Below are 20,227 nucleotides of genomic sequence, written 5' to 3'. Positions count from 1 at the left end.
ACAAACGAGAAATATACAGAATGATGGCGGCAGGCGTCGATGGAAAATGGGCGCAGAGGCACTGCCACCAAGGGGGGGGGGGGGGGGACAGACTGCGAAAGAAAACTTACCCAAATGCTGAGAACCCTGACTGGGGACACTACGGGGAGATACCAAGGGGGACCTGGCGACTGACTTTCGAAGAGAGACAGCAAAAAAACACAAAAAAGAAGTTTTCCACAAGGCAAAAAGCCAATGTTTTAGAGCTCAATCCAACCATGATGCTGACAACTCCACGGAAAAAAGACTGAAGAGGGACCCCACGTGGACATGCTGGGCATGCTCAGTGTGCCCAGTCAAAGTTTCTAGAAACTCTCATGAGGTTTCGAGAAATTTTGACATAAGTTTTTCGCATCAGGCTCCATCTGATGATTTTTTTGAATTTTTTTTTTTTTTTATATGTCACCCATGTGTGAGGACTACCATCCTGCTTGTCCTCAGAGAACAGTACAAAATTTCATTTCAATTAGCTATGTCTCCTGCCAATCAATGTTGCCACTTTTACCCTGGTGCACACTGACTGGCTGCTAAGGATTAGTTTGAGTAGCAAAGGTAAGTTTTCCAGGGGGATCAGCTCTCCCTGCCAGTTCCTTGACCAGAGCTTCGAGTGTCCCCCTGCTATTCAAATGGAGTTCCAAAGATGACCAATCCCTGGCAAAAACAAGAGCCACTAACGTGACCCTGTATAAAAAATTTGCTACTTTAGCTTTATCCTGTCTCCCATTAGTTGGAGTATGGCCAAACCATCCTACTACCCATGTAAAGAGATAAGCCACCTTAAACCCCCCCTCCCCCAAGCCACCTCCCTCCTCAATTATAGAATATACTAAAGCCTTTCCTCCCCGTGCTGGTTGACCTTTCTTTCCGTGGAAGCTTACTACAGCAATCGCATGCAAGCTGACTGACATCTCCCCCATTTGACTTGCTGCCATTCTGGAACCCCCTCATTTCTTCATCCGACCTCACATCCCTTTCTCTGCCCTGTCCTTATCTTACCCTTTGTATTTTTTTTGAAGCAGCCTTGAATTCTGTTATGTTCTGATTACTCCTCTACTGGTAAGCTTTTCTAAGCATTTACCACGCTCTTAAAGAAGTACCTCCACATCATGACCTCTTGTCCTCAAGTTTCTTTTTATACAAAATGTATCTTCTTGAACTGAAATATTTCTACCATAACTCCTTTTCTCTTTCCTCCAGAAAGTAGAGAGTTATTTAAGCTTCTGATAGTGCTTATCTTACAGGCCCTATACCATTTTAATAGCCCTCACCTGAACTGCCTTAACCCTCAATATTCTTACAAAAATGTGATTTTCAGAACTGAACACAGAACTTGAGGATGGAGGGGTCTCAATCTCCTGTATAAGGGCAATGTTACTTTTTTTTTTTTATACTACTGACATCTTTTTATATACACCTAAGAATATTGTTTGTTTTCCCCCAGTACTTTATAGTACTGACTTGCAACCTTCAAGTCAGAAGTTTACTCATTGCTCCCTTTCTACTAAGTAGCTCATCAGTTCCTACCCCATTAATTGATGTCTTCATGGCCTCATCCATGCTTTTACACTTTTTCAAACTGAACCACAGCTCCCAAGCTCTTAGCCATTCTTACGTTTTTTATTAAGTTAGCTTTCAGTGTTTCCTCCTATTATGTTTACTCAAGTTTTATTATATATTGTTCTTCCTCCACACTGTATGTATGTTTCTTTGTTACCCTGCCGCCCTGTATCATCTTGTAATATTGCTTAGCTTAGGGTCTCTGCAGGGTGTACAGCCCCTCTTCTGATTGGGTATTGCTTGAATGTTTCTGAGCTCCCTGTTGGACCTATTCCTGTTTTGCTCTCTCTGTGTGCTCTTGCCTCTTCCTATCGGTCCCTTGGCCAAAAGCAGCCCGAGTGACTCACTTCTTGTGGAGTTTTCAGTTGAAGAAGGCTCTTTACAAGCTAAAAGCTCATTTTCATCCTCTTACAAGCTCTAAGAAGCATCATCTCTTCACCTCTCATTCATTATTAATCCACTGCTACTGTCAGCTTTCAGAGAAAACTTATTACAGCTGTATCAGTCTTCCCTATCTGTGCAGCTAATCTTGGGACTTTCTTATCCACAGCAAGTGTTAAATACTTCTTCATTCATATAAATGTTTTTAGTAACCAAGAACTGAGTTTATCTGATATCTATCTGCAGTTGGGATAAGAGGTTTAAATGACCATGTAGAAGCTCAAACTAGATAAGTACCAAGGCCAGAATTTCTTTTTTTTTTTTTTTGGCAAAAAGGCAACATTTTTCTTCCAGTCCTTCAACAATATTGCTAATAAAATGTGTCTTGTTGGCCTTAGCAGTGAGCCCAGAGGTACCCAGTCACTATACCTTCACCAGAATGAACTACATTACCACAATCTGAGTGTTGTTGCTTAACCAACAATTCATCCAGTTAAAACTTTTACTCCAATGCTGGCTAGTTTACCAGTTTTCTATGTGTAACCATGTGATAGGCCTGAGAATTTCAAACAGGCAAAATCCACTGATCCACCCTGATCTATTACTTCGATCATTTGTTGCACGAGATCTACCATCACAAAGTAATGTTATACAGAGTTCTGTATTCTACTTGTTTCAAAAGTACTGCACCATCCTTTTCTTCATAACTTTCGCCCACTACGAAAGTTAAACTAATAGGCTTGTAACTGTATTTCCATTGTATTTCCTCTGTATTTCCACTTTTGTTTAAAAGGACCACTTTTGCACTCCCTCTAGTCCCTGGTGCTCTCTAATAAACAGAACTGTGAGGGTTGCAGTCAGCACTTCCTTGAGCTCCCAGTATTCTGAGGTTTAATCCCTTCAGACCACATTGCTTTAGCACAACTGGAAAAGTATCCTATTGGTTAAAGCAGCAGGCTCAGGACCAGGGAGGCCAGGGTTCAAATGCCACTGATGTTCTGTGACCTTGAACAAGTCACTTCACCCTCCATTCCCTCAGGAACAAATTTAGGGCCTGATTTACAAAGGCTCATCTCCCATTCTGGTCTACTGGAAGAATGATTAATAAATGAGGCCCTTAGATTGTAAGCCCTTATAATTTGCCTTGAGCTACCAATAAAAAGACATGAACTTAAAAAAAAAAGTATGTTAAAAAAAATAAATAGATTTGTGCTAGATAACATCTCTGAAAGAATACAGACAGGGCAGCTGTGGCCTACACTGAAAGTCTTATAACATTAGAATTAAGGACCTAAATATGTATACCCTAGAGAAGAGAAAGACAGTCAAATACCTCAAAGGTATACAAAGTGCACAAGAGGAAAACCTCTCTCGGGCTAGATCAGAGCTTAGTACATGCTGCCATGTGGATAGTTCCTGGCTCAACTCCCAGATCAGATGTTCTGCATCCTAGGTTGGTTAAGGCAGAAGATGCTACAAAGGCAGAGTTCACAGCCCCCTTGGGAGAAGAGAGTCATGGTCAACATCTGGTGGCTGGACTTAAGAGCCCATGATACAGGGTTCCGGAAGCAGCTTTAATGCATGGCTCCCAGTCTTAGGACCATCACTACAATGGCTAGACTAGAAACAGTAGAGGAAAGGATCTAGTCAAATAGAGGAATAATCCCGAGGTAGTTGCAAATGAAAACTCATGGTACAGAATCCAACTACTAGTTCTGATTGAGGTGTAGAAAAAGGAGACCCTATAATCCTCCATCAATCAAAAGCAAACTTTTACAGTGGAAAGGAAATTCTAGGACAAGATGATGCTCAGAGCGCGTTGTCTCAGGAGTAAAATTAGAGAATATATCTTCATGGAAAGGGTGGTAGATGAATCAAATAGCCTCCTACTACAGATGGAGATAAAAACACTGACAATTTAAGGTGGCATGGGGTAAGCACAGAGTCCTTAGTTATAAAGGAGTAAAATAGGAAGAAAAATCAACCAAGGCCTAAAGCAAATAAATAGAATTAAATTGGCAGACTAAATCAGTCTTATGGTACTTATCTGCATCATAGTGAATGTTTTTATGACCATTTCACAATAAGTTTTGTCCCAGTTTGGATTCATTTTTTTGTGTATGCAAAAAGATTAAAATTTATGCCTTGTTTATTCCTTTCTTCATTAATCCCACTTTCTTTTATCATTACTATTCCTTTTGATTTTTCTTTCCCTTATATATCCCACTCCCCCCAAAAAAAAAAAAAGCTGTACATTTTTTTTTTTTTACTGACTAGGAAATTCTCTTCAATTTTCTTCTCTTTTTCCTATTTTTGCCTTTCTTCTGTGTTTTCATACTTTCTGAATGCACAAATCGTTTCCCTATTCTCTTCTCTTTGCTTACACAAAGATTTGTTTTCTCTATGCTCCATCTTATTGCTGCCCATAGTTCCTTTGTACCCTTTAGATTCTTGGTTTGTAATACGGGTTTCCTCAGTTTAATAACCCATCATCTTGAAGTCAGCTTTCTCCAAGTCCAGATCCCTTGTCTGGTGCTGATACTGTAAAACCGCAGGAGAGCGGACAAACGCCCGCTCTCCCGGCGCACGCACCGGCCCTTTGCCGGTGCGAGCTATCCAGTATGCTCCAGCATGCAAATTAGGCGACGCGGTGCAAACGAGGGAAAGGAGGCGCTAGGGACACTAGCGCGTCCCTAGCGCCTCCTTTTGGCCTGGAGCGGCGGCTGTCAGCGGGTTTGACAGCCGACGCTCAATTTTGCTGGCGTCGGTTCTCGAGCCCGCTGACAGCCACGGGCTCGGAAACCGGACGCCGGCAAAATTGAGCGTCCGGTTTTCGGCCCGACAGCTGCGGGCCGAATTCAATTTTTTTTTTTTTTTTTTTTTTTTTTTACTTTTTTTACTTTTGGGGACCTCCGACTTAATATCGCTATGATCCCGCGCGCATACCTAATAGGGCCATCAACATGCATTTGCATGTTGAGGGCGCTATTAGGTGCCGCGGGTGGGCCGCGTGTTTTCCTCCCCTTACTGAATAAGGGGTAAGGGAAAACACGCGTCCAGAGCAGGCTGACAGTGCGCTCCGACGGAGCACACTTTACTGTATCGACCTGTAAGTGATCTAGCAAAGAATGTCAATCAGCAACATTCAGCACCATCTTGCCAAGCTCTCTTCTTCATGCTATAACACTGAACCTTGGAGACTATACTTGTTTTAGCAACTTAAACCTTAAGAAACTTCACAAGTTGTTAGTTGAACAGTATTCAAGATAATTTTCTGGAGCCAGCAAAAGGCGCCCTACCTGCTAAGGCCTTTATCCGAGAGCGCTCAAATAGTCGTGCAGAGCTGTTTTCATTATCCCACTCATCATCCCACCGATTGTTAACATCGCTGTATTGCTGTTGAATTTCAATGTTGTCATACTCTGTTTGAACTGCAGTCATTTTCAGCTCCTCTACCTTCTCCTCCTCATCAGCTTTTTCTCATTCAGCTCTGGGGAGACAAAACAGCATATAGTATTATTGAATATATTTTGCAGAGGTTGCTCCTTCAAGGCCAGCTTGATGGTTCAGTGGCAGGTACTGCAGAAGACCTTTTAGGACTGTCAATGTGATAGCTTGACTGAATTGTGAGCGGGATATAAAAAATAGGGGGAAACCTCATATCAGTTCCTATGAATTAAGGATCATAGTGCCATAAGCTCAAGAGAAGCTGGTTATGATTGACTTGGAAGCCCAAGGAGAAGGAGAAAGAAAATTGGGTCAAAAAAAAAAAAAAAACCCAACAACGTTTCTTCAAATAAATTTTGCTTACTCTTAAAATTCAATGAACAAAGTTCATGGTCTAGGACAAAATAGAAAACAATATCAATATTTCCCAGTGAGAAAAAGGAATTGTCAAAGCAATCTAACCAGGACTTCCCAAAACTGTCTTGGTGACCCTATAGCCAGCTGGGGTTTCAGGATATCTACAGTGAATATGAATTTATATTTTTAAAATTTCTTCCAAACTGCCTTCCCAAACTCAAAAATAAATCACCCAAAGTATTGTATAACATGCAATAAAAACAAACAGCAAAGATACAAAATAAAGAGATGCACACATCCGGAGAGTCCAATTCTGACCCCCAACCACCCACCAAAAAATTACTTCATACCTACATAACAATGAAGGAATATCCATACACATGAGAGTGAGGCCACCACCCTTCACAATATCAGCTCTCCTCAGTCATGGCAATGAGCCATGCTTTGACCTTTCTGAGGAACGACAGATAATTCAATTTCTGTCTAATCTCAAGAGGAAGTCTATTCCAGAATGTGTGTGAAAACAGTTGTGCAGACATTGGACACCTAGGGGCGGATGCAAAAAAAAAAAAAAAAAAAACACCGAAAGCAGGCGCAGAGTATTCAGCACCTGCTTTCCTAGCACGCCCGCAGGCACCTCTCCTGGGGCACCGTGCAATATTTAAATTAGGTGTCACGTTGTCAAGGGGGACCTAGGGTCGATTGCATGCCGTTAACGCCTCCTTGACAGCGGGAGCCCACAAGCAGTTGGCTGTCAGCGGTCATCCACCGGTTAGGAAAACAGATGCTGAATTTAATCGGCGACCATTTTCCTAATCAGTGCACAGCCATGGGTTCGAGAAACAAACGCTTGGTAACTAAGCATCAGTTTCCCAAACCCATCTGCTGGCACTATTTTTTAAACTTTTTAAAAGTTTTTCTTCCTCCTATTTAATATTGCAACAATATTAAGTAGGAGGATGTATAGGAAAGCAGTATTTTCTGCTTTTTTGTACAACTTTTGGGAGGGCTCAGAAGTTAACACAAGCGTTAATTTCTGAGCACAAAACTGTTTTAGATGTACTTTTTTTTTTTTTGCATTTTGGGTGATTAACTAATAGCCTCATCAACATGCATTTGCATAAGGGGATTAGGTAGTATCTACACAACCCGCGTCCAACTGCGGGATGAACAGTGCTCTCGGCTGAGCGTGCTGTATTGCAGCAGCCCCCTAGTATATGCAAATTTATCTCAGGCATATGCGTTGTGAAACAATTGGATATGGGGTGATCAGGACACGTTTGAGGAAGCCTTGATCTAACTAAAGCATGAAACATTTGGTACCTATAAGTGCTTCCTACATGGTTAATGGTTGCAATCTCAACAAAGAATGCACAACTCCAAAAAGGAATGATTTTCTTACATTCCTTCAACAAGATGATAGAACAATTATTGTTGCATACTGCAATTACATGTGCCTTAGCTGAAAATGCTAGCCATTAATCTTATTTTAATTAATTTTAGTCTGAACTAATATACTGAACCTTGAACAAAAGAGAAATCATTTTTAGTTAGTTAGTTAGTTATTGTTCTGTGTTCCATGTAAAAAAAAACCCCGGTCTAACCCCAAGACCAGGGCAACCTTTTCGTTACTTGTAAACCGGATTGATTTGTATTGCATACAGGAATTCCGGTATATAAAAATTAAAAAAAAAAATAAATAAATAAATCATATCTGAAACCATAACATTTTGTGAGGAGAGAGGAAAAGTACATATGCAGTTACTAATACTTCTTACAGAATGAAAAAGCAAGAAATATATACATCTTTAAATAACTTGTTACAGAACAAGAGAATAAGTTTGCATATGAACAGTTTCCAGTATACAGCTATTTATTATATAACAAGAGTCACAATAAGTTTTTTGTGGTGAAGACAGGGTAGAATTTTCATTACACCTTTCCTTTTAAATTTTATCAGTCTTAAGAATCTGTGCGCTCTAGCTGGGAAGAAAAGGCTGCTTTGCACATCTTGCTTTCTAGGTAGACCTTGAAAAAGGAGTCAGAAATCGCGCGTTAGTTTCAGACGGCCGTGTGGGTCCAGGCGGCCGGCGGCGGCGGGAGCCGGGTGGTCGCGTGTTAAATCTAGGCCGCGGGCGGGTGGGCGCCTGTTCCAGGCGGCAGCGGCGGCGGGGGGACACGCGTTAGTTCGAGACGGCCGGCGGGCGGCGGGTGGTCGCGTGTTAAATCTAGGCCGGGTCCGCACAGGCGCGCATTCATTCACTGCCGGTGGGGGCTGCCGGAGGCAGCCCCCACTGGCATTGAATGAATGCGCGCCTGTGCGACCCCTGCGATTCGGCGCTCAAGGCGTGACGTCACGGCATGTGACTGCCTTGAGCGCCAAATCGCAGGGGTCGCACAGGCGCGCATTCATTTCATCCAGGCGGAGGAGCCGGTGGCGAAAGCAGTCGGCTCCTCCGCCTGGATGAATGAATTCATTCACTGCCGGTGGGGGCTGCCTCTCCGGCAGCCCCCACCGGCAGTGAATGAATGCGCGCCTGTGCGGACCCGGCCCAGATTTAACACGCGACCACCCGCCGCCCGCCGGCCGTCTCGAACTAACGCGTGTCCCCCCGCCGCCGCTGCCGCCTGGAACAGGCGCCCACCCGCCCGCGGCCTAGATTTAACACGCGACCACCCGGCTCCCGCCGCCGCCGCCTGTACCCACGCGGCCCTCCGACAGGTATTTAAAAATTTTTATTTTTTCTTCTGACAGGTTTTATGTGTCCCACATCATTACATTTTCTCGATCATCTCTGTATCGCTTTTTTTTTTAAATTGTGTTTTATTGTTTTTGAGTGTCTTAAGCAGTGTCGATGGATTTGTTACTAGACTCACAGTCCTAACTCCTACTAGGGGGAGGCGGTAAACGAACACGTTACGGCCGCGGCAAAACAGTGCGTTACTAATGAGAGAACCTGAGTGCCCGTTACGGTATCGGAGGGGAATAGCTAATTCCTTCATTATACAGCTAATTCGTTCATTTACATGCCGGGTGCGGGAAGGGTTACGCGTCTGTTTTAAGAAGCGCTACGGACGCGCAAAACTGGAGACTGTATCGCTGGTTTGCCTTACGCGTCCGAATTGTGCGCAGCGAGCTCGTTACAGACGAGAAATCTTCAACTGAACTTTACTGTATCGAGCTGTGTATGAACAGCCTGTCAGAATTCCTGAACAGGTCTGTGATCTTGAGGTATGGTAGTACAGTCCACCTGATGTCCAGACAATGTAAATCTGATTCCCTCATACCTGATTTGTCCTTCCTGAAGGCCAGCAGGGTGGTTGAAAAGGCAACAGAATTTTGGGTAAAATGGATGGGACTAGATGGAGGGTCACTACCTCCTTGGAGAAGACTAAGTATGGGTCCCTGCATGAGAGGGCCTGTCCCTGAGATGTGTCTTGCTCAGCAGATAGCCAAGAAAATCACCTTAAGAGAGAGATCCTTAAGAGACACCTATCTCAGTGGCTTGAGGGGGGGGGGGGGGGGGGGGGGGGGGGGGGGAGGTGTCCTGTCAAGGCCCTGACTACCAAGTTAAGGTCCCATAGAGGGACCAGGGGGCAGAAAGGTGGTTTGAGATGCTTTACCCCCTTTAAGGAAACATACCACATCCAGGTACGATAGCCTTTGACTGGGACCCTAAATGCTGAGATGGCCGCTATCTGCAACCTGCTGAATAATTTTTTAAATGTGGGTGACCTCTACTCTATACAAGGACATCCTGCCTTCATGACAGGTCTCAAACAGGCACCATACTCTGATGTAGGTCAAAGATGTTGACTACTTCCTAGCCTTCAGCATGGTGGCTTTGACTGAAGGAGAATACCCTTTTCTACTCAAGTGTACCCTTTCAAAGAGCTGGGTCTTCTAGGATTATGGAGCCTTGGAGAAGAGAGTCTTGTCCCTCCAAGAGGTGCAGGAGAGAATCCACAGTCTTTGGAGGTCCGCATATCATGTTCTTTTTAGCCAGTCTTGCGCTACTAAGATAGTCAAGGTTACTTGATTCTCTATTCTTTACATTTTCGCTATTCTTGACAACAGTGGGAATGCATACAACAGGCTTCTGGTTGGCCAGGCCCTGAGCAGCGCATTTATTCCGCTGGAGCCTAGTTCTTGTCTTCGGCTGAAGAAGTCTTTTGCCTTTCTGTTGTGTCGGGATGGCATCAGGTCCATCACAGGCTGTCCCCATTTGCTTATGATCACGAGGAAGGCTTTTTTACTCAGTTCCCATTCTCCTTGATCTAGTTTGTTTCTGTTCAGAAGTCTGCCTAAGTATTGCGTGTGCCTGTAATGCATGCTCCCCCATCAGGCTCTCTAGGTTCTGTTCTGTCCAGAGATATGGCTGTTGTCTCGCTAGCTGGCTATGCCATCATTGACAGATCACGTTTAGGATGCTTGGCTCCCTGAAAGGACTTAGTTCTAGACTTCCTCACCCACTGGTAGCTAGAGCTGCTGCACTTGTGCCTTCAGTAATATCTGAGGTGCTCACCCCTCAGATTCCTGGAGCTGGACTTTGGCCTATCGTCTGGGAGTTGGGGGCTTTGCCTCCCTCAAGCTCTTCACTAGTTTGTCTAGCTCCTCCCCAAAGAGCAATCCATCTTTGAAGGGTAATTTGCCCAAGTGGGCATTAAAGGCCTCATCTGCAGCCCAGTTCCGGAGCCACAGCAACCTTATGGCTACTTCCGAGGCCAAAGTCCAAGAAGTCATCCTAAAGAAGTCAGAGGGCATCTGCTAGGAAGGCTACTCCTGATTCAATCCAGGCCATAGCCTCTGTGTCTGGCACTTGATGGACTCAGCACACTACCGCTCAGGCCACATAGCCCCCACACATGGAAGCTTGCAAGGCCCAAGCATTAGTAGTGAAGGATTGCCTTAGCAAGTTTATCTTCCTATCGTATTAGTCCTCCAAAGCCACCCCTCCTGCCACTGGAGTGGTGGTCCTGCAGATAACAGCTGATACCAAAACATCCACCTTGGAGAACTTGAGAAGGGAATCTCTCATATCTTGTAGAAGCAGATAGACCTTCCCAAGGATCTAAGTTCCTTTTCAGTGGATCCTGGGGGAAATCCCACTCTACCATAACCATATCTTTTAGAGCTGAATGTAGTGGGAAGGTCTTTTGAGGTTTTCTCCTCCCCAGGAGGATGTGGGTCCCCTTCAGTGTGGTCCTCCATCCTAGGATCTCTAATCTTGAGGGCCGCCAAGGTATTTGTAATCAGGGCTGGCAATTCTTTTTTATGGAACAGGCACACCATTTCCTCATCCAAGAACCACTCCTATTTCTCTGAGAAATATGAGTCCAGCCTCAGGGAGTTTGCTCTGGAGTTCAGAGTCCTTGAGGACCGCCCTGGGCTTGCAGAAGGCCTAGCCTTCTAAGGGAGTTCATGCCCTGCATCCTCAAATGGGAAAGGGTCCCCTAGTTACTTTGCATGGCCTGGTAAACCCGATGCATGAGTAGGACAAATTCAATTTAGAAGGCCCCCTGAGGGTCCCCCCATGGGGCCACTCAGCTACCTAGGCTTCCCCATGCTTTGCCTCTGATGATCCAGCTGAAGGTGGACCTAAGACTTCCAGGTCACCCAGAATATCACTTAGCTGCAGGGTGTTTGCTTCATCTTGTCCCCCATCTTCCCTGCTTGTAGAAGCCTCACCAATTGGCTGCTCTACTGGAAGAGAGGAGGAGAGAAGGCCGGGATCCTCCCTAGTCGGGTGAGAATCGCAGTTGGCAGAGGGAACCCACTACCGTAGGACTAAGTCCCGCAGGCGGGGCATCTCTTCTTTCTTAACACACCACTTTTAGTTAGGCTTCCCAGTAAAAAAAAAAAAAAAACCCACAAAACCGCTGAGGCACCAATGTGCACGTGTACACCCAGGCCTGCCCCTGTTTCCACCCACTCTTGACTCTCTCACTGCCTGAACGGGCCCTTCCTGACTTCCGTGTACATTGCATGCTATGATGAGGTAGCCCTTCTATCACTGTAGCGGTTTCTCCTTTCCTTTTTGTTTTTTAAACGTACTGCGCCACCATGGAAAGGGAAGATGAGAGAAGGAAGACTCAGGATGAGGTACTTGGCATCAGTAGTTCCTGACTTCCTGCAGGGATGGGGAACTCCCCTGCTAGAGTAGCCACTCCAGCCCCCGTGAGGGCTGGGGCACAGCCCAAGGGTCCAGGAAATTGTGGCTACCAGGAGAAGATCCACCAGGACTGCTCCCAAGCCAGAAAGGGGGCTTTCAGACAGCAAACTAAGAAACAGACGAACCGCACTCATCTGCTCCTGCTGCGAGACAGAACTACTGGGGACTGCCTCCAGCATGCCTCCCTTATTGGGGAAGTGACAGCACACCTAAACTGAATGGAGGTATGTTTTCTGTCTACACCAGCTGTGGAAGTGGAAATCTCTATTGTGAAGACTGATCTAGCAGGGGGATAAGGAATGCATATTATCCATTTTAGAATAAGGTTGTCATGTAGCAAAATGTAGAAAAAGTGAAGGGGGTCGGAATACTTTCTGAATTCTCTCTCTCTCACACACACACACACACAGGGTGGCCAATGGAAAAGTAGCCTGAAATGCACTGTACTAATTGTGTTGAAATATTCAAGTGATATTACCCTAATTATTTTTTAACATATTAATATCTATATGTATTTAGTGCACCTACTGGCAGCTGAACACAATGCAGCCTGCAATAAAAAAACATTACAGACACTCCCAGAACTCAATGATCATGGATTCCCAGAATGATAATCGCATTCAGGAGTTATATATTTAATTCATCCTAAGTTTTATTTTCTTAAAAGAAATACAATTTAAAAGGAATACATTTTCATTCTGTTTTGCATGAATATAAGTAAACTGACAGCAAATGATGGTCAATGTTGAAATACTTCGGTATAGGTAATTTCTCAGGATGAACAAGCTAGGCTGACCCCATGTCTCAGACTACAATGGTTTTGCAGTGTGGTGTAGACAATCAGGGTTTTGGTCCCCTGTCCAATAGGCCCAAGGCGACAGGGAAAGAAGTGGAGGCCACTCTACACAACCAACAATGCTAATGATGAATCTTAAAGAAGACTCCCTGCCAGCCTGCACAGAACGATATCAAGGCAGCAGAGATTACTGAAGGTATCAAGGGAAGGTAAAAACAGGAAACAAAGTAGCTGGGTATAGATGATGCTTTATTACACTGATGGTTTAAGTTATTAACACTTGCGCTTAGAACCATGTCAGCACTTGGGCGGTGCTCTCAACATCTCAGACCAATGAGAGACCTGTTTGGGCTTTTGAAGGAACTCCTTTCTGAGAATATGTATAAACATGCATGCCTCTTTCTAGCTACAGCAGGAGTCCCAGAGTGTGATAATTAATGGGCAGCATGCAGGGCATGGTTAGCTGGGCCCCATTTTGGGGTCGATGCAATAAAGTGTGCCAGGCCAAGCACACAGCTTAATGCGCTGTTGGATGTGCATTTTGGACTTGTGTCCATATCCTCCAATGCACTAAGGGGATCAGCGCATCCAAAACTCACAACCAAACAAAGGAGTAGCTAACAGTGCTCATCACATGTAAATGCAATGTAGATGAAGCTATTAGCTATTACCCCACAATGCAAAAAATCCCCAGTGTGCCCAAAGTGCATTTTTTAACCTATAAAATTTCCACTTGCCCTGGAGCAGACAAAGTCTTCCTGCATGTCAAGGGCTCAACAAACTTTTAAAAAAAACTTTCTGTGGTTCCTTCCTACTTAGTATCATCATGATACTAAGTAGGAAGAACCACAGCAAGCAGCACCATGCCAAAAAAAAATAAAAAAAAGGGTTCTGACTAAAAAAAATTTCAGAGCGTACAATATACATCCATAATAAACACGCTCCAAGCCATGTAAATTGCATGTGCGTATTGTGCTGGTCAAGTAGCTGCCACAGGAAAAAACAGATGCTCATATTGAGTGTCCATTTTCCTAACCCGTGCACAGCCACGTCTCCTAGGCACCTGATGTTATGGACACATCCCTAGAGCATCTGTTTTAGCGTGATAGCTCATTTACATATTGCATCGCGCGCATGGGAGAGATGGCTGTACGTGTGATAAAACATGTGCCTAGTTTGGACGCATGTTTTTTTACATATACTTTATTGCATCAACTTTTTTGTGCAGCACACATTGCAGATAATACCTCATCTCCCCTGTCTAAGTACTTCCAACCTCCATCTTACCACCAGGCTTAGTGAGACAGGAGAGGGTTCCCTTGCGCACTGGATGAGACTCCCTCCTCAGCCTCCCTCCTGCACTTTCCTATGTCATTGACACCCACATGTAACACTTAGGAACCTAGGAACATAAGAAATTGCCATTCTGGGTCAGATCAATGGTCCATCAAGTCCAGCATCCTGTTTCCAACAGTGGCCAATCCAGGCTACAAGTACCCAAACAATAAGTAGATCCCATGCTACTGAGCGTCCCTGCATGGGCTCGGCCACACTGAGCAGAAACGAGTCACTTTCCTGTTGGACTCTGTGGCGAAAAGATCTATTGATGGCCATCCCCACCTTTGGAAGATGGCCTCTGCCACTTCATGATTTAGGGACCATTTCGTGGGGGTGAAAGACCTGACTTAATTTGTCCGCACGAGTATTGGCAATACCTGGAAGGTATGTTGCTTGCAACTGAATGGAATGGCGGTTGGCCCACTGTAGAATGGTGAGGGCTTCCTGGTAAAGAATCCATGAGCCCGAGCCTCCTTGTTTGTGGATATAAAACATGCCACCTGGTTGGCCATGTAGACCATGACATGGCGATCTTGGAGGTGGGAGACAAAGGTTCACAGCGCATAACGTATTGCTCTTAGTTCTAGGAGATTGATTTGAAATGTCTGCTCCTGTCGGGTCCAGAGGCCTTGTGTCTGGAGGTGATTGAGATGAGCCCCCCAGCCCTTGCGGGAGGCATCTGTGGTAAGGACCGCATTGTGTGGCAAAAGAGTGAAAGGAGCTCCCTTGGTGAGTGTCGGCTTGCATAACCAGTCTAACTCTGCTATTATGGCTTCGGTCAAGGACACTTTCCATGTTAGTGGTTGAGAATGTTGCTTCCATTATCATTTGAGATCCCATTGATGTGTCATGTGGAGCCTTGTATTGGATACTGCGTGAATCAAAGCCGCCGTATGTCCCAAGACTGTTAAGACTTGACGAGCTGACGGCGATCTGGTGAATTTCAGTTGCCTAAGAGCTGTCACATGGTGCGTCTCCTGTCGTGCGGCAGGAAAACCCTGTATTTGTTGGTGTCCAGACAGGCTCCTATGAATTGGATTGTTTGTGTAGGCTGTATTTTTGGTAATTGATGATCAAGTCTAATCGGTTGAGTCAACTGATTGTGTCGTGGAGATGTTGCTGCAGCATGTTTGGGTTGGAAGCCACAATCAGCCAATCATCGAGGTAGGGAAAGATTATGATTCCTTGTTGACGAAGGAATGCCACCACCACCACCATGCACTTGGTGAAAACCCTGGGTGCTGTTGAAAGGCCGAAGGGAAGGACTTTGTATTGAAAGTGCTGGCCGTGGACTTGGAAGGATAGGTATTGCCAGGAGGAAGGATGCATTTAAATATGAGTGTACTCATCCTTGAGATCTATGGAACACATCCAAGCATTGGGCTGGATCTGGGGTAATATGGATTTGAGAGAGATCATCTTGAATTTTTCCTTGACTATGAATTTGTTGAGTTTATTTATTTATTTAAGGCTTTTATATACCGACTTTCTTGATACAGATCAAATCAACTCGGTTTACATTGAACTAAGCAGAACTATAACCAAACCAGTCAACAAGTGACAATAAGAAGGAGCATAAAAGTTACATTATAACAAGGTTGCCTTAACTGGGAGGAGGAAAAAAAAAGAGGGGGAGAAAGAAAATAATTACTATATACAATAAATAAATTACTATATACAATGGAGTATGGGAGGGAGGCAAGGGGGCCAAACCTCATGACGACTAGTGAGCAAGATTAGCGTTTGTTTATATACATAGGCGAAATGATAATTCTAGATCAGGCTGTTGGGCTAGTTGTGGGGAAGGCACGATGGGACAGAGATCCCCCGACTTCTTGGGAATGAGGAAATATGGGGGGAGTAGAAACCCGCATTCTGGGTTGATGGAGTCTGTGAATTGCTTGTTGTCGTAATAAGGAAGTCACTTCCTCCTCCAACTGTGTTGGGTTGGCTCTAGACCCTCTGGCCGGTAGGTGAGTGAGCGGTGGTGGGCACTGGAAATGGATTAGAGGCGGACAATGTCCAGCACCCACTGATCGGTTGTGATCTTTTCCCAATCCTGGATGTGCACTGATATTCCTCCTGCAAACACCGCCTGTGGTGGTGGCAGGGCTATCTTCAAAAACACTAATTGGGTTTGGTTGAAGCAGGTTGTTGAGCTTGGGGCCGCTGCCGTCCCCTGTGGTTTTGGTTTTGTTGGTTCTGCTGGCATGGAGTTGTTTGGTAGGGAGGTGGACAATAAGAAGCATATGGTCGATATGCTCTTCGTTGGAAAGGTTGTCTTTGTGTTGGGGCAGAATATCTGCGCAAAGTTGAGTACGAGTGTGGAGTGGTCAGGGACTGCACCTCTACAGACTGCTCCTTGAGCTGTGCCACGGTTTCCTGAAACCTGGTGCCGAATAGATTGTCGCTCTTACAGGGCAAGTTAGCTAACTTGTTGTGGACATCATCCCTGATTGAACTGGCCCGGAGCCAGGCCCAGGCCACTTGCCGTGCTGCAATAGTGGCTGCAGACGCATGGGAGGAGGTCTCAAATCAGTCATATACCATGCGCAGCAAATGTCATATTCCCACTTCGATGTCCTGAACGGAGTGAAGATCTGGGGAAGTCTGGTTTGAAACAATAATGTAAAATCTCCCCTAGTTTTTTCCGCTCTATCTATATTACTATACTGCTATATTGTTATAATTATCACATTTCACCAGTGTTGTCTCAAGAACAATGGCTACCAATTTTGGCCCAGATTAATTTTTAAACCCTGGTTATATTTTTAACTGACATATGATTCAATTTGCCACTTGAATTCGGAAAATGTGGTTTTGCTGAATGTATCCTCTTTAAGAGTAGCCAAATTGATTCATAAAAGAAATCATTCCAATGTAAGATTACTCAATTATGGTATAGACTGCTACAGAATATTAGGTTGACCAAAGATCTGATTATCTCCAGGCATTGCCTGAAAACCTGGTTATTCTAGTGGTGGGAAATGTCTGAGAACTATGAAGGTAAAGACTGAATCTTTATAGTATGAATGGGTAGAATACTATTGTCTGGTATAAGTGTAAATACAGAGAAGAGATAGAGTTGCTTACCTGTAACAGGTGTTCTCCTAGGACAAGCAGGATGGTAGGCCTCACATATGGGTGAATACCAAGCTACAGGATGTCCGAGCAGGACAAAGCAGTAAACTGCACAGTGGTGGAGCACTACTTCCATCCTTTACCTACAAGGCAGCCGACCCACCAGGCTGGAGGAGAGTTGGGTTCTACAAAGAAAGTCAGGAAAAAAGACTGACAAATCCCCATGCATAGCAGGGATGCCTGAAGCAGGGGAGTGATGAGAGTGCAAACAGAAGCAACTGCACATCACGGAAGTCAGTACAGGCAGGGTTTCTGACAAAAACAGTGGATCTAGTTCCTCCTGGAGACAAGAAGCACCCAGAGATATAAACAAGAGAGACCCTAGGACGAAACTTCAGTTTCCTTCGGTGTGAGAAAAAGAAGAAAAAAAAAAACCACCGAAAAAAATGAGGTTTTAGAGCCCTCCAGAAGAAACTGTTGACCACTGACAGCCAAAGATTTGGAGAAGAGTGCCCAGGTATGGCTGGTAGGCCAAATGGGCAGAAGAAACCCATGCCATGCCTGAAAGAACAAGCAGCAAACCACAGCAGGGCCTGGGACAGATACTGCGTGTCAAAGCTTCAGACATAGTTGACTACACAAGACAGCATCAAGGGTTTCAGGGGGATGAGAGACAATCCCTGAAACTGACCTGTAGCCCAAAAACTCCCAAGTGTTGTGTCCATCGGTGCCCGACGCCCTCTCTCCACCCTCCTTACCTCTCTGGCGCCTCCCTCTCCGTCCGCGGGAAGACTGGCCACCGCGGCGTTCTCCTGCCAATTGTCCTCGGGCGTTCCTGGACCGGCTCGACGCTGCAATCACCATGTTTCCTGGAGGCCTAGGGGCGCGCGTACGCGGCCCCGAAGTACCAGCATTGGCGCGAACCTCGGGGGCATCCCCCGAAGATGACTTCACCCGCGACGGATATTTAAGGTCTTGGAATTTGCTAACACATTGAGTTAGCAAGGGTTTCGGTACCTAAGCTGCCTCCTCGGACTTACCAGAGATACCTGTTCCTCGGGGGCCTCGCTCTCTCCTTGTTTTTTCAGGTGACAGTCTGGAACCGGTACTCGCTCCTCGAGGGCCCTGATCCCAGACTTGCTTCATATACTCCTCTGCCTGGAAGTCTTCACTACCAACTATATCAGCTACATCAGTGAATTACCATCATTCTCTCTGAGCTATCCCTGGAACCAGGTACTCGCTCCTCAAGGGCGTATACTTTCCAGCTCATGGGCTTCATTGGGACATTGTGTGAGTGTTACCTTTTGCATACCCTGCCTACTCACTATATCTCAGTCTCTCTTCAGGTCAGTCTCCAGGGATCGCTGTTCCAGTATCTGAGGGACTACAGCCCAGCCAGGTTTACCAGCTCACTACTGCCATCTCTGGTGGTTCAGTATACTGTCTAATAAAGAACTAGTGTGTGTTTGTCTCCTAACTCTGAGCCTGACCGGTGGTCCCTCTTGGGATCATTCCCCGGGGGCGTAGTCATCTGCCACTGGTCCAAGGATCCACCCTCAACTCTCAAAGAACTACAAATCCCGAACAGATTGCTAACTACTATCTGATTGCTCCTCCCATCAAGCATCAGATCCAGAACAGATTGCTAATTTATTATTATTATTAGGATCAATGTTATTTTTTACCTTTTTGTTCCCTATCCACTTGTTAATTGTAAACCAACATGATGCGATTTTATCGCGAATGCCGGTATAGAAAAATTTAAAATAAACAAACTCCCTAGCAAATCCAAAACACCAAGCAGGGAGATGAGCTAGAACTGAAGCTCTCTCAAGAGCACCTGTCAGAACAGGTTCATCTAACCTGTCACAGGATCGCAAGGGGAACAAGAAGGCCCTTTGGGCAACCTAGAATGAGAAAAAAAAACTAAAGCAGTATTGCCCAGAGAATGGCAAAAATAAGTGGAAAAACATGGTATATTCTTCCCTGCAGGTATACAGAGATATACCATGGGCATTTTAGCTTTACCTCTCCTCCCCCCAACAATCCCATTGGAAGTAAGGAGGTAGACCAGAGGACTGGTGATGCAAGCACAAGTCGCCCGGTTGTCTATCAACCCCTAGCGAACAACTCACTGAGATGGAGCACTCAGTCTACTTGAAAAAGCAGAAGCTGAGAACGATTACCCCAAGGTAGAAACTTCCCCTCGTAAGGGAGTATGTGGCCCAGCAATGGGCAACATTGCATTATACAGGAGTCCTCTGTCCATAGATGGTGTGATCCTGAAAAAGGGCAAAAAACAGCTTGCACGCTATGGCAAGCAAAGGGCAGTGCCTCTGTTGCAGGGTTCTTGGCCCCCCAACTCCCTCAGCCATGGGCATGGCAAAAGGGTGAAAGGCACAAATTGCACAGCTGATGGACAAACTCTCCTTACAGAGGAGGGGTTCTGCAGGCAAGAATGACTGACAATGGTAATCCTTAAGGAAGATACAGAGATCAGCAAATTCCAAAATGACTCCCGAGTAGGGGGAAACCTGGCGGGTCACCCAGGAGCAACACTGGACAGGATCCCTCATGGACAGACCTGCTGCATCTTAGAGCGCTCAAGGGAGAATGGTATTCTCAACTATTCTTGGGGCTGATGCCAGTCATAGCAGCGCCATCTCTTGTCCAGGAACGGAAAACAAGGGACATCCCTCAAAGGTTGCCCTGGAACCCAGTCAAGTCTCCACTTCCAGAAGGCAGAGGGAAGCAGCGAGATTAGGGACTAGCAACCCCTCAAAAGAGAGTTGCAACACAAGCACCAATCACTGAGGAACAGACACGACCAAACCATAACAGGCAGCCAGCCTCAGATAGGGAAAGTCGCCACTGCAATCCCCAGTGGGGGCCCCAGCTGAAACCAGTCCAGTGACTGCCGATGCCACAACCCGGCCCTGTCCTCCAAGGAGACATGCCATTTCAGAGGCTTGGGGCTCCAGATCAGAGAAAAAACATGTCAGGGACAGAGTCATGAGGACTGTTCCATAACAACATGGTAGAGAGCAAAAGACAT

General features: G+C 45.4%; 1 protein-coding gene across 2 annotated transcripts in view; it reads right to left on the bottom strand.

Moving 5' to 3' along the window:
- SPTBN1 (spectrin beta, non-erythrocytic 1) overlaps window positions 1-20,227 on the bottom strand; it is a 724,701-nt gene that overhangs the window by 568,640 nt on the left and 135,834 nt on the right. For both annotated transcript variants that reach the window (XM_029593444.1, XM_029593446.1), the window contains exon 2: window positions 5,277-5,467. In XM_029593444.1, the coding sequence (XP_029449304.1) occupies window positions 5,277-5,418 (142 nt within the window). In that variant the 5' untranslated portion in view covers window positions 5,419-5,467. The remainder of the gene's footprint in view (window positions 1-5,276; window positions 5,468-20,227) is intronic.

This window comes from Rhinatrema bivittatum, chromosome 3 (assembly GCF_901001135.1).
Source record: "Rhinatrema bivittatum chromosome 3, aRhiBiv1.1, whole genome shotgun sequence".
Classification (NCBI taxonomy): Eukaryota; Metazoa; Chordata; class Amphibia; order Gymnophiona; family Rhinatrematidae; genus Rhinatrema; species Rhinatrema bivittatum.
This window is presented reverse-complemented; position numbering and strand designations above follow the sequence as displayed.